General features: G+C 42.4%; 2 protein-coding genes across 5 annotated transcripts in view; one reads left to right on the top strand and one right to left on the bottom strand.

Annotated features, from left to right (window-relative positions):
- The window catches only part of LOC135920477 (uncharacterized), a 33,645-nt gene extending 31,847 nt beyond the window's left edge, over nucleotides 1-1,798 (bottom strand). For 2 of the 3 annotated variants that reach the window (XM_065454738.2, XM_065454737.2), the window contains exons 1-4: nucleotides 1,681-1,798; nucleotides 1,151-1,282; nucleotides 978-1,073; nucleotides 9-222 (exon numbers count right to left, since the gene is read on the bottom strand). In XM_065454738.2, the coding sequence (XP_065310810.1) occupies nucleotides 9-222; nucleotides 978-1,073; nucleotides 1,151-1,282; nucleotides 1,681-1,698 (460 nt within the window). In that variant the 5' untranslated portion in view covers nucleotides 1,699-1,798. Of the gene's footprint in view, nucleotides 1-8; nucleotides 223-977; nucleotides 1,074-1,150; nucleotides 1,283-1,468; nucleotides 1,548-1,680 lie in introns of those variants that run through there. The other variant, XM_065454739.1, reaches the window with a different exon arrangement.
- Nucleotides 1,799-1,981: 183 nt separating this feature from the next.
- The window catches only part of LOC135920476 (maternal embryonic leucine zipper kinase-like), a 154,412-nt gene continuing 142,122 nt past the window's right edge, over nucleotides 1,982-14,271 (top strand). Inside the window, exons 1-5 of one of the 2 annotated variants that reach the window (XM_065454736.1) lie at nucleotides 1,982-2,329; nucleotides 2,425-2,510; nucleotides 2,584-2,700; nucleotides 4,338-4,481; nucleotides 8,961-9,029. In XM_065454736.1, coding sequence (XP_065310808.1) covers nucleotides 2,263-2,329; nucleotides 2,425-2,510; nucleotides 2,584-2,700; nucleotides 4,338-4,481; nucleotides 8,961-9,029 — 483 coding nt within the window. In that variant the 5' untranslated portion in view covers nucleotides 1,982-2,262. The remainder of the gene's footprint in view (nucleotides 2,330-2,424; nucleotides 2,511-2,583; nucleotides 2,701-4,337; nucleotides 4,482-8,960; nucleotides 9,030-14,271) is intronic. The other variant, XM_065454733.2, reaches the window with a different exon arrangement.

Below are 14,271 nucleotides of genomic sequence, written 5' to 3' on the forward strand. Positions count from 1 at the left end.
CAGCATACCCCTGCGTTTGGACTGGCCAATGGCACTTGAAGTTGGACTCTCTTGGTCCCGCTTTGGGCACCACCGGTCCTGGGGCAACACCAACTTTGTTGAGGGCTGTATGGTCTGGATGGAAGTCACATTGCATGGTGATGCAGCTTCACTTCCTTCCAGTGGCACAGGCTGTATTACGATAAGGTTGGGTCGTGTGTGCTGGTTCCAGCTGAACAGCGGCTGCAATTTGAATGGAAATCACAATATAGAATCACAGTAAGGCATACCAAATTGAATGTCATACTCAAAAGTTTTTTTTTCTTTTTCTTCATTAAAGCACCGATATTTTTCTACAATCTATCACAGCTTCCTTACACAAATGATAGTGACTCAAATTTGCATTTTGCAGTAAGAAGGAGAGCATTGTGAGGTGCAAGTTCAGTCTTCTGTACGAGGGCTAAAGTTTCCCACAGCCAGATAACTCAAGGGCGAAATTATTGTAAGCCAGCAAATGAACATCGTAATTAGTTGCATACTAGTTGATGCTTACAATAGGGACCATTTCTGGATATGCTGCTGGCAAGTTGCATATGAAAAGTGGCCGTGATGCACATCCCTGAGCACCGACCTACTCGGTTTACGTTAAAGAAACTAGTAATAAGAAAGTCGATGTGCTTTACTGCAATGATCAGCATATTTCTCAAGGTCTTACAGTAGGTTCTTATCCTTGCACGTATCAAAATTTAGTCATTTGCTCGTTCCATGCGACAATCGGTAGTGCTTGACTGATGTAATACATACAGTTCCGGCTTCGCGCTATTGGCTAGCCGCTCATAGCACTGCCGGTAGACGAATTCTAGATTTCCAGAATTAAGATCGAGCGACAAGAACGAGCTATCTGTTTGCGCGACGGCCCGTTTCGTCGCTCAAAGCCGTCACTTGTCGCGCACAAAATAGCTCGCATGGGGTTTGGACTTCGGAAATACATAGCTTACCTTTCCAGGGGTGGTGGCTCTCTGGTTGGAATGGTGGAAGCGACTATAGTTGGAATATGAACCAGGTCGCTCGCGCGCCTCAGAATTAACAGTGCTCTGAAATTTGAAAAACGAATGGCGCGTGTCACGTAAAGATGACATCCAATATGCCTTAAGTGTGCCCAAAGACTCACCGATTTTCGCTTTCCTCTGGCTTTCATAGACAACAATGCCGCCGTGCGCAGCGCCTCCAATTCATCGTCGTCGTCATCCACAGCCGATTTTGGAGCGGAACTGTCGGACTCCAGTGACTTGAGCCCCGACGTCTAATCGAGGGAAAAAAAGTATTAAAGCAGGAAATCCCTTAATACAAACTACCACGCAATTGTCGGACCACTACTGCGGTTACTTTCACGCCTAGCCCATACAATTAATTTCAAATCCTCACAAACATATTCACACACAAAATGGTCCGAGACTACAATCTAAAGCCGTACACAAACAAACAGTACGTTGTTTTCAACAGGCCGAAAGGACAAAATGGCGATGTAGCACTTCCCGCACGTTGCCCAAGTCAATCATAAAAGTCACATTAAGAAATATCCGTAGAAGATCTACTAACACTGGAACACGGTGTTCTAAAAATGACGTCACCAATAATACTAGCAGTACAAACGGCGCCCCATGACCACAACGCAGAGTGAAAAAGACGACGACGACATACCTCAGCTACCGCCGCCATTAGATTCACAGTGACCCAGAATCCTGTGCGAGTTGAAGAAAACCAATGACGAAACAAGGTCGTTGTGACGCGCACCCATGTGCTTCATTTTATTGCTGGTTCAATGGTAAACTAAACTACTCAAAGTGCCTTAATACTAATTTATAGATTTATACATTGATTGGTGTATCAAAGACTATTTTCTGCTATGACTTTTCAGAGAGAAAAAAAAAAGAGAGAGAGAGAAAAAAGACGGAAGTTTGTTGTTTGCCGCCAGGTGAATATCACTTCGTTTTCATTGGCTATGGCGTCATTTCCGCTTTGTAAAGGCGTATTTTTTCGAATGGTTTAAAATATGTGCGTGAGCTACTATAACCCTGTGACCATGACTGTAACAGCTTAAGAATATATATATTTTCCTGCTGCTTGTGCTGGACAATTCAAGCTCGTTGTAACCCCAATAGCTTGTTGGTGTACACGTTTTAGTTAAGCGAGGCTTACCCCACTTCAGTGCATCTCGAAGAAAAGGCTGTTGGCGCGCGCGCACTGGCGGTTCGTTTTTGACGTTCAGGGATCCCCAAAACTATGCCAGAAAAACCGACGATGGAGGATTTAGACGAGCAGTATATTCTACTCGAGACTATAGGTTCAGGTAGGTGGCTCAACCAAATATTCATGGATTTTGATGTGTTGCGCGCGCTCGTCTGGGCATTCTCACAGGGTGTGCACGACGCTTTTTCTTTGCAGGCGGTTTCGCAAAGGTAAAGCTTGGCCTCCACATCCTGACAGGCGAAAAAGTTGCTATAAAGATAATGGACAAACGTTCTCTTGGCGTAAGTATCCTTTAAAGGGCTGTAATGTTTCGACATTACTCTGTAACATGCGATTTACAACGTCATGATGTAGGAGGACTTGCCACGAGTGAAGCTGGAGATAACAGCGCTGAAGGATCTCAGTCATCAGAACATCTGCAAACTCTACCAAGTGATTGAAACAAGCACCAAAATATACCTTGTTCTAGAGGTGAGCCTTTCTGGAAAAACCTTATGGGTGAAATCTAGAGGAAAGTCACTGAGGACAGATTATAGATCCGATGCGGGTAATTTGGTTCCCAGTTCAATCTGAGTGTTGCCCTCTTTTTCACTCGCATTGATTCTACAGCAGTGTCGTGTTCTTTAAAAATGCGATTAGCATTTTTGACAACCTAACCCAGTTTGCTGTCTATCGTCGGCTAACCTCTTTCATACCTAATTGAGTCAGTGTAATTCCTGGTCTATGGGCAGGGCATCAGGCTGCTGCGCTAAAAGAACTGAGTTTGAGATCCACTGTCCGGTCAACATGGGTCATTGGGTATGTGCCACTCTTCAATTAACCTCTTTCACGCCAACTTGGGTATGTGCTGCTCTTCAACGTGTCACTGGGTGTCTGGTGCTTGTCATATTGATCATCATGCCATGTAAAATTACACACCCATCGTAAGATAATTTAATGCCATCGTAATGCCAATTGCATTAAGGTCACCCCTCGTATCCAAAGGATGAATGTGCTGCCAGCTTTAAAACTATTTTTTGGCTGTCGTATGCTTTCCAGCTCAGTATGACGTTTCTGAAATTTCTTGCTTTTGCTAAAATGACGTTCTTGTAATATTCTTGCAGGCTGAACTTGTGCCTGTTTAATGCTTAATTCACTATGTAATTTTCATGTGTAAACATTTGCATGTGTGTGTGTGTGTGTTTGTACGTGCACCTGTAAGATACTTATTTTTGTCACTCGGCTGAGCATGGGTGTGCTTGCTAATGCGATCAAGGGATCGAATCCCGGCCATGGTGGAGATGAACTGATGGGGGCGAAATGCAAAAGCATCCATATACTTAGTTTTAGGTGCACATTAAAGAAGCTCAGGTGATCAAAATTAATACTGTGTGCCTCATGTTCAGATCATGATTTTAGCATACAAAACCCTATAATTGAATTTTTTTAATGCCATCAAAAAGAGTGATAAATGTGGCATGCTATACATTTAACTTTGTTTAGAGCATTATAAGGTATTTTGGACTCTTAAGGTACTGTTTAGTTCAACAGTGTGCAAGTGTAGCTGTGTTGTGCAATCACAAGCTTTCATGGAAAGGATATGGATTACTTCAACGTATATGAAGCTTTACTTTAAATCTTGTATAATCTAAACTTGCCAGAAAATGTTTTGCAAAACTTTTTCCATGCAGCTTCTTTTTTTTTTTTTTCACCTGAGACGAAAACAAGGTCTTTTTTGGATACTGTGTTAATCAACTGTGTATTTGCAGGAATGTGTGAAGACTTCCTCTTCAAACACATTTCGATTCTGTAACATTCCCATTGTGGTTAACAGCGGAGATGTTCCACTACCTGTCACTAGTGTCAGCATTTCAACGCTAGCATGAAGTGTTCTTATTCATAAGTGTTAAAGCGCATAAGTGTGCATGTGTTGAGATTCTTGCACTCAGTAAAAAAAAAAGGGGGGGGGGGGAACCTCAGGCAGTGGAAATTGATCTGGAGCCTTGAAAATGTATTGCATTTTAAGATATAGGTACATTTTGTTACAATCAAATAGATACATATGACTTAGCTGATAACTTGAATTACTGAATTATTCACCTGACACAGAGTTCATATTTTTCTCCAAGTATTGCCCTGGAGGCGAACTGTTTGACTACATTGTTGAAAAGGAACGGCTAAGTGAAGGGGAGGCAAGACACTTCTTCAGGCAGATAGTCTCAGCTGTGGCATACATTCATTCCCAGGGATACGCACACCGAGATCTTAAACCGGTAAGTGTTCTGTTGTGTCTTGACAGGTTGCTCTCAAATAATAGCAGACAAGTTGCTATCTTTTTTTATTTAAACTCTTGCTACTTCGAATGACACTTTCCTTTTTGCCTGAAAACAAACCTGACAGCATTGCTGTCATGGACTGCACTTGCTACCAGAGAAGATACAGTACTGTGCTGTGGTTAGGCAACCATAGTTAGCCTTAGCATGGTATTGTCCATGCATGTACCAAGCAAGGATTGCTGGTGTGTGCATGTACACACGAGAACTATGCATGAACAGATAAATAGATGAACTTCGACACACATGCAAAAAAAAATATGTGAGTGAGAGGGGAAAAAAAAGGTGTGGTGTGCAGACAGGACATCAGAGAAGAGAAGTGGACGACACGAACGCCGACTATCAACTGAGGGGAGCACTGAGGCGAAAAAAGAAAGAAGACACAAAACTCATCTGTGCATGCTCTGGAATGGTATCACCACGTGTCAGTCGGGCACATGTGCCGATCTACGTGAGAGATAGCTGTTTGCCACTCTACGTGAGAGATAGCTGTTAAGGCACTTAATCTCTTCCTTATGTAAAGTAATAGAAGGCTGACTCATGCACGCACTTCCACCATTATAGATATGCCATGCCTCTACCACAAGACACGTATCTTCATTTTTGTGCCTGTACAATATAGCGCATTCATCTAACTCAGGCGTGCAGTTGCAATCTTGGCAATGCAGGGAAAGATTAGAAGGCGATCCACTGGTTAACGACCTTTTATGTTCCATTAGCCTCTGATTGATACACCGCCCCGTTTGCCCTACATAGAACTGGCCACAGCTAAAGGGAACTTTATAAACCGCACCCACACGACAGTCGGTAAAACTGTTGTTCTTATTGTGCTTCACAGGACAAATATTCGTTTTTTTTTTTTTTGCCATTTACCTGCTTATGGGTCTTCGCCGAGAAACTATTTTTCTCGGCGAAGACCCATAAGCAAGAAATTCCTTTTCGTGCTATAGTGTCAGAGAAAGGGACGTGGCAGGTCTGTGTCATTAGTTACCTACAGAACTGCTTAGCTTTACTAGTTTTTTCAGACCTGCTTTTGCTTGTGTAATTCTCGGGCACTAGTTCAGTATTTGAGAGAGGAAAATCCTGGTGATTGTACAGCTTTTAGTATGGATATCGAAGACCTGTGTTACTCCTTGCCGCATGACAAGTTGCTAAATTCCGTAAATGAGTGCATTAAAGAACAAGTGCAAGAGTCGGCTTTTATTGACAGATGCGGTGTTTCCACGGGAGCTTTTCTAGAGATTCTTTCAATGTACTTAATGTTGATGCTGGTTGCATGGAGAGATGACGTGTTTCTGCAGAAATCGGGCATTTGTATTGGCTCAAAAGTTGCTGCTATTCTTAGCTATATTTACCTGAGTAAGGTTGACAGCTGCTTAGAGAAAGCTTTAGATGATTGCGTTATCAAAATATTTTGTTACATTGACGATTACCTGATTTTCTGCAATAGGAAAGAATTCGATTTCGCTGCTACCTTAGTAAGTGAGCAATTTAAACTTTATGGAGGAGGATTAAAGTTTACCAAGGAATTTCCTCAGCGACCCGTAATTCAGTTCCTAGACATTTCCTTGGTCTTCAAACAAAAACACGTTTGTTGGCAGTACTCCCCAAGATCTTTGAAGCCGTTGTTAAACTTTCAATCCAAGCATTCCAAAGTAGTAAAAAACGGAATTGCCATGTCGTGCCTTAAGTCTTCTCTCACCAGATCCTGCATGCACAAAATGAGTGCCAGTTTTGATGCACAGGTCCAACGCCCATTAGAAGCAGGTTATCTTAGCGTAACAGTGGCTACTGTGGCTGAACGCCTAAAGAAGTCGGTTTTGAGGGGAACGGACGTGATTACAGAAAGTAGTAATAGCAAAAAAAGAGTAGTTGCTATTCCGTACATTCATTCAGTATCGCACAGGTTTTAAAAAGTTGCAAGTAGATGTTAATGTTGTTTTCACTGCTCCCTATAAGCTAGGTAAGATATGTGCTGCTATGCAGAAGAAAAAGGAGCAGGTAAACGGCAGAAATAGAACAGATATTTGTCCAGTGAAGCACAGTAAGAACAACAGTTTTACCGACTGTCGTATGGGTGTGGTTTATAAAGTTCCCTTTAGCTGTGGCCAGTTCTACGTAGGGCAAACGGGGTGGTGTATCAATCAGAGGCTAATGGAACATAAAAGGTCGTTAACTGGTGGATCGCCTTCTAATCTTTCCCTGCATTGCCAAGATTGTAACTGCACGCCTGAGTTAGATGAATGCGCGATATTGTACAGGCACAAGAATGAAGATGCATGTCTTGTGGTAGAGGCATGGCATATCTATAATGGTGGAAGTACGTGCATGAGTCAGCCTTCGATTACTTTACATAAGGAAGAGATTAAGTGCCTTAACAGCTATCTCTCACGTAGACGGGCACATGTACCCGACTGACGCGTGGTGATACCATTCCAGAGCATGCGCAGATGAGTTTTGTGTCTTCTTTCTTTTTTCGACTCAGTGCTCCCTTCAGTTGATAGTCGGCGTTCGTGTTGTCCACTTCTGTTGTGTCCTGTCTGCTGGCCTCACCTTTTTTGCATAATGAATCCTTACCAACTAGCTCAGCTTTCTGGCGTTCTGAGAGGGGAAGATACATGGCACAGAGATGATTTTGAGTTGGCACACCTGTGTAACAAACAGGAAGGTGGAGAAAAAAATTCAAAAAAAAGGAAAACAGGATATAACAATCGACCAATGGCTAAATTAAAAGTTGTAGGCTCACACTTTTTTTCCTTTTCATTTTTGTAATGCAGTGCAGGAGCTGGCATGCTTGTGCGGGTATATCCACTTTCATGAATTGCACACACTTCATAAATTTAATTGGCCGTGTAGCCATAATTACTTGAGATGTCAGTCATTTGCTGGGCATTGCAATCGCTAATTATTTTTGTTTGCTGCTGCCACAGATGTACTTTGGCTTCTTGCTGCTGTGCATTTCACTTTCACTTTATTTTCTTAAAGAGCCCACTTGGGAGTATTACATAAAGGGGCGTTACAAATAATATGAACTACAAAGAATATCAAATGAACAACTATTATTAGGCGTAATGTGAGGCAAGTGCTTCTGTGAAGGTAGATCGGCTGGGCATAAAAACGATGCTGTGCGTAATGTCATTCCAGTCTTTGACTGTTCGAGAAAAAAAAGAGATGAAAAGGTGATAGTATGCACATGTGAACGAGCTACGTTTAAGTAATGTCTTTTGCTATGGGATACGTGTGATGGTGGAAAGATATATGGTGCACGATTCAGTATGCTGTGGTAAAATTTATGAATAGGCTGGCAATTAAACGGTGTTGGGAAAGGGTTTGTATGCCAGGCTCTGCTTTTAATGAACTTACGCTGATGTCGTATGAAAAAGCGTAGTGACTAAACTGGATGGCAGCATTCTGAAAAGCCTCAAAGGCGCTGATCTCAAGGGCTGCTAGGATCTTGCACAGCACTACAGTCTACAATAGACGAAAAATACAGTGGCAAATACTCCTCATAGGGAACATGTCTACATGCACCAGCAAATCACCTCGTCTGATTGTACCTTTCCTTCCTTCTTGGTACCCATATACCTGCTCTTGCCTTACTCAAATGCTTCCATGTTGGGAACCTTCTTGCTTTGGTAGGCGAGTTTTTTGTGGTGTGCAAGTGATGCTTGGGTCTGTGAAGGGATCACCTTGGCCATTTACTATGCACCTGCTCTTTGGGGCAGAGGTCAGAAAGATTCCTCTCCTAATCTCTTTTCAGCCATGTTATTCAAAGAGAAACCTTATCATGCATCGAAATATAACACAACTCTGCACTGTAAAGAAATATGAGTTCCTCACAAAGAAAGCTTCTTAGTTGTAGAAAACTTTGTCCTGCTGATTCCTGTGATGCATCTTTTTGGACAGTGCCATGCTGGTGTTGTCGCACATTTTGAATTGGACAATTTGAAGGGTGTTAAATTCTTGTGCATTGCATTAATTGATGTTTCATGTCATGGTCACTGTGTTGACAGCTAGTTATTTAGCAAAAAAATAAAGTGACAAAAATTTTATAACAATATGTCTTGAAATTTTTTAGCTGGTGTTTTTGTCATCCAAGATAACAGTGCTGCCCTTTCTGATCATGGAGCATAATTTAATATGTTTGAGGTTTTAGCAGTTATACCATGCTGTGACTGTTAATATGTGAAACACGGACCGGGGCTCGCAAACAGAAATGCACTTTAATTCCACTCGACTGTCATCAGATGGATTATTTCTACAATTCAATTAAACAACAATTGACTTCTAGTATGCCTTCTCTGGCTTCACTGTCCGTCACTTTGTGTGGTTGACTAGTGTAGTTTATAAGTGTGCATCATGTGTGCTTATGTATGTCAGCATAGTGCTATGCCGGCTTAATTGTTCTTTTGCATATAGGAAAACCTCCTCCTGGATGAGAACCACAACCTGAAGCTTATTGATTTTGGACTTTGTGCAAGACCTAAGGTACAAAGCCCCCACCTGTGCATGGCATTTTGAGCAGTCAAGTTCATTATCTTTCACAATATTTTTCTGCATGCTGGATACAAGTAGAACATGAAACAAGTAAAGGTAGGGCTGCGGATACAACTTCGATTGTCTAGCACTTTTATGTCAGCACATCTCACCGTCAGATTTCCGCTACGTTGAGATTACATCTGCCTGCACTGCCGCATCATTTCCTTTACTTGTTTTACTTGTAGACAATTACGGTGAAGTCTGCCTTTGTCTCTAGCTTTTTTTTGCCCATTGCAAGGCGAAGTTCTAGCCTAATCTTAGTGAGGCTAGACACATGCTAAATTTCGCATTGCGTCACTTGGGTCTGCTCTAATTTGACATGTACTTCACCTACCTTGCGTTGGTTTCACATAATTGCTTCTTAGGTTCGGTGCCCCTATGGTACTCTTCTAGTAATGCCTAAGTACAACCAGCGGAACGAGTTGTTTGAGTAGCCAGCACTACGTGGCATCTTATGTTTGCCACTTTTGTGTTCCCACGTTGCCACAGGCAGCTACCTCAAGCCCTCCTAGGTGGTCATCTTGTAAGCAAAAAAGCACTATGCTTCCTGTCATGGCTGTAGAGGAAAGGCTGGTAGTAGCTCAACATTTTGAAGTAAAATTTTAATTCTAGTGTGAATGAGCAACCACATACAATCTGATAAAGTAGAAAGGCCATCACTTTCATTGCCTGAGTGAGCCAGCTCTCGTGCATTGACATCCCATTCAGTGACATTTGTGCAAAGTGAGACACAGGTTAATCTTTGTCCCCACTTAGACCTGTCTTTTATTTAAAAAAGCATACTTTCCAATTTCAAAGTACTAACTGTTGGGCATCTTTGAGCATACTTGCCAACTCTCTCAAATTTGCCATAAAGTTAATGAATTTGGGCTTGCTTTATGATACTGTGATATGGTGATCTTGTGTCAAGTTTAAAAAAACAAGTGCTGTTTGTGAGAAGTTTCTCTTGTTGGTCTCCACACGTTCCATTGACCGTGGTGAAAATATGCAAGAGGTGCGAGGGTGCTTACTTTGAGCAAGTTTATACGTACACATTCTCAAAGCAGGTGACATTGGCAACACCAAGATAACTGAAGTCACTGTGATCTAAAACTAACGTGCTGCTTTCCACTATTTGCTGTGCCAAGATTGTTCCTGCTTTGTGCTGCATCTAAAGAAAAATATTTAATAAAGTGCATATGTACCTCTGACAAGATGTGTGCTCAGGGTAAGCTTGAAAAAAATTGCATGCTATTCACCCCCCCCCCCTCCTTTGGTGTTCTGTCTGCAGAGTTTTACCAATACAGTTGATTCTCATTACAACGGACCCTGATAATCTGCAAAAAATTGTCTGTTTTACCTGAAGTCCGTAATATCCGAAACGTCTCACTTTAGAAGCTTTGGTCATGATATGTAACAACATCATTACAAAGTGAGTGGTGAACGTCCAAAGTATATTTAAAAAAAAAAGAAAGGAAAAAGTCAGTTTCGCCCGAAAGGCGAAGCATCGATTGCGATAGCAAATTAGTAGATGGCTATGCGAAGTAAAGATAATAGTTTTATCGGCCGTATAAAGTTTTAAACATTAGCTTACTAACTATATTAACAAGCAGCGTGTCACGCATGCACAGGTAAACATGAACACATCTCGCTCGATGACAGCGGAAAGTCTCTGTCAAAACGTTGGAGTGACGAAGTGCGGCAGCAACAGCGATCGAATTTACCTTTATGCTGTCTCTCGCTTCAATACGAACTAAATGTCGAAAGCACAGCGCATATGAAGCTACTGGCACTGGGCTCACTTTGTTCATATTGTTACGTAGGAAGACACCGATGAAAAGCTATTTACAAGTATATTTACAAGGCCATATGGCGCAGTTGGCCAAGAGGCAACAGCCCGCACTAGCTTCCAATCGTCGTCGTCGTCGTCTTCCTACTGCTCGGCTCTTCATCATTGGGAATACTATCCCGTAGCAATATCACAGATCCCCTTGAAGATGAGGCCCGCGCGGGCGCGCACTTTGTCCACATCTCGGATTGCTTTCGAGATATGGCACCCACGTGGGCGCACACTTTCTTCACATTGCAGATCGCTTTCAAGATTCGGCGCCCACGCCGGTAAAGGGCCCCCAATCAGCTTTGGCCCTATTGAGCTGACAAGCGCAGAGCATAAAATGCATGATAATGATTGTGTCTGCAAAGTATTGCATCACTACGTGCTACGGAAAGATCCGAAATTTCAAACCGAGCGTTGTTTTCCCTTCTTGCGGCTGTCACGCTCCAAGCCGGAGGATGACGTATACGTGCTAGTGTGCCTACATACACGTGTTTGCACTGTGACGTCGCTTGAGGTGACGTGTGACTTCGAAAATTATTCAAGGCAACATCTGTTATTTGTGTAATATGTTGCTTGAATCGACGAATTAAAGCTTAGAAAATTAATAACACACAAACAGAATGTCTGCGCGTTCTTGTTTTACTTTGCACTGCAGCAAGAGAGATTTACTTCCGTTTCGTCTGCTTGTTCCCACATCGTGCAGTCCCATGCGCAGACACCGAAACTCATTTTCTACTGTGTTCCAGCACGGGATCATGCTCTGTGATCCACTTGTGTCTGCCTCAGTATTTCTGTAGCACTGAATTATACTTATCGCTAGTCGGGTGTCCTTGTGCGCTGTGGGAAAGACAATCACAACAGCATGCGCACAATGCTGTCGGCGGAAGTGTGTCGTGGCGCAAAAAGCGAGAGAAAAAAACAAACTAAGGCGGGGCCCGGGGCGTATGTGTCACGCAATCTAAACGTTCTGGTATGGGAGAACGCAGGGAAGGAATTTCGCTTGCTATGGCTAGACGGGGGATGTGGAGAGAGTACCTCACTTGGCAGTGGAGCTCGGCTCCTGAAATCATGCGTTCACAACACTGAAACATTTCTATCTCTGCTATTAATGAGCCAATTTGAAAATGTTTCGCGGCAGAACGCTTCCTGGGGGACACGTAATTTTCAGCGCATAGCCAAAATTTGCTATGGGGCCTGATGAGGGGCCCTTTAAAAGTGGACTTCGTTGGATTAATAAAATACAAAGAGCAAACTAAGGTTGAACTATGGTGCGTTATATCCGAAAGTTTGTTGTACGCGAGTCCGTTGTAACGAGCATAGAATGTATTAATTTCATGGGTTGGCAAGTATGAAAAAGTTGTGATACAAGAAACATGGCCCAGTAAGGACAGAGGAAAGATTGAGACAGGACAAGCACTGGTAGTGCTGAAGGCGCTTTTCCTGTCTCAACTTGTCCTTTGTCTTTACTGCGCAATGTTTTCTGTATTACGATGAATAACCAACACACCCAAACCTATTCCCTTCTGATGAAAAAGTTCTAGCACTTACAGATGTTTTACCGTAGCAACAGGAGTAATGGGTTCTGCATTTTTGATGTGCATTGTGCATAATTGTGAACGAAGTGGCTTTCTTTATGCTTTCCATATGGCAGCACTATTTTTTTGCTAACAATAATTTTGTTTGTAATATTCGCTTCAACACTGAGTATACCTTAAGAATTCTTAGTAGCATTTGCTTTTCACTGGATTGGAGATGCCGGTGAATAACAAATGAATTTTACCAAAACATAACTTTGCAATTGCGCCAGCATGTGCATATGGATTTATAATGTGATACTTGCTGCTGAAAATGTTCGCAGGTTATAAAGGTCCCTTGTGTTGCAAATGGTTCATTATATCAGCTAGAATAGGGCTGAAAGCAAAGCATTGTTTGCATATTAACACAAAGTTTTTTGACACAAAGTTTTTTGGTTCTAAAGTGGAATGTACAGTGTTTGAGTGTACTATGGCAGTGGGGGGAGTACTATGTTCAGAAAAATGACACTAAATTTATTATCAAGTGCTAAAACATTTCTGTATACGTACCACTCTCTCTACTGAGCTCTTATTGGCTTGTAAAAAAACACAAATACTTTTCAAAAGAAATGCAGCATGTCATGTACTATCAAGAAAAAGGGCAATAAATGAGAACAGAAGGTAAAAAATGACAGCATGTTCTTGTGTTCAAAGATATCAAAACTCACTAGGTGGCACTGTAAAGAACCTATATTCTATATATTGAGGTCTGATTTTGGCGATAAGGTTTTTTTGACGCAGACGGCAGAGGCTTAATAACTGAAGTCTGTGTTTTCATTGTTGGTGTGTACATGTCAAGCTCCTCTAGCTGACTGAGCAGTCTATGACCTGAACCACTCTCCATTCGTATTGTGCCTCTGTTAAGGCACCTCAGTACAGAAGTTTGTATGCCTATTGTATGGGAGCAGCCATGCTGGTGCACACGCAATGTGTAGTATCACTGGTGGTCGTGTGGTATGACTACAGCCCATTTCATTTGGGTCATAGTTGGCCCTAGGTGCAAAATACATAGGGGATAGGTGGCAAAGCTTGCATTGTTTCGACTAACATGGCATAAAAAGGTCCACCCCATTCAGCCTTATGACAAACTAGCATTTTGAACATGTTAGCTGTTGTGGCTTTGAAAATGTGTGCTAGTTGGTCTGAACTAGGGGGGGAGGTTTGAATAGTGAAATTTCCTGATAGCATGTAAATATGAGAAAAATGACCTCTGAATATTAAACTTTGGTATAACAAACTTCAAGTTAATGAAATTCTTGATATAACGAAGTTTTAACATTCCATAACCTCTTGTCTATAGAACACCGTGTATTTAGAACTTCAATATAACGAAGTGTGTTTGTGGGCGATTTCAATATACTGAAATTTCACTGCTGTTTCAAAGGAACGCCGAGACAGTAACTGGAAACTTCCACAGATGCAGATGGTCGAATGATTAAATTACAAGCGGCTACTTGCAAACGCACCTCTCAAATCGCGCAGTGCGGAACAAAAGCGACCGCCGAAATGGCACCGCATCATGTTCTGTATAAATTCCAAGTACAATAAGATTGTATCGCGTCCTGCACACTTTGTGCTTTAGGTGCGAGTGAAAGTTTGAGAGGGTGAGACAAAAGAAAGATGATGGCTTGACGAGTGCCGCCTCCCCACGCCAGGAAAGGGAAAGAAGGGGAACGGAGCGAGCTCGCGGTAACGTGATCGAGCGCGCGCATGAGGTGGGGCGGGAGTTGGCGCGCATGGGTGCAAGCGCGACTGAGCGCAAATGCATCTGCGCACCCTGCTTTAGAGGTAATCTGCTGCG

This window comes from Dermacentor albipictus, chromosome 1, assembly GCF_038994185.2.
Source record: "Dermacentor albipictus isolate Rhodes 1998 colony chromosome 1, USDA_Dalb.pri_finalv2, whole genome shotgun sequence".
NCBI lineage: Eukaryota > Metazoa > Arthropoda > Arachnida > Ixodida > Ixodidae > Dermacentor > Dermacentor albipictus.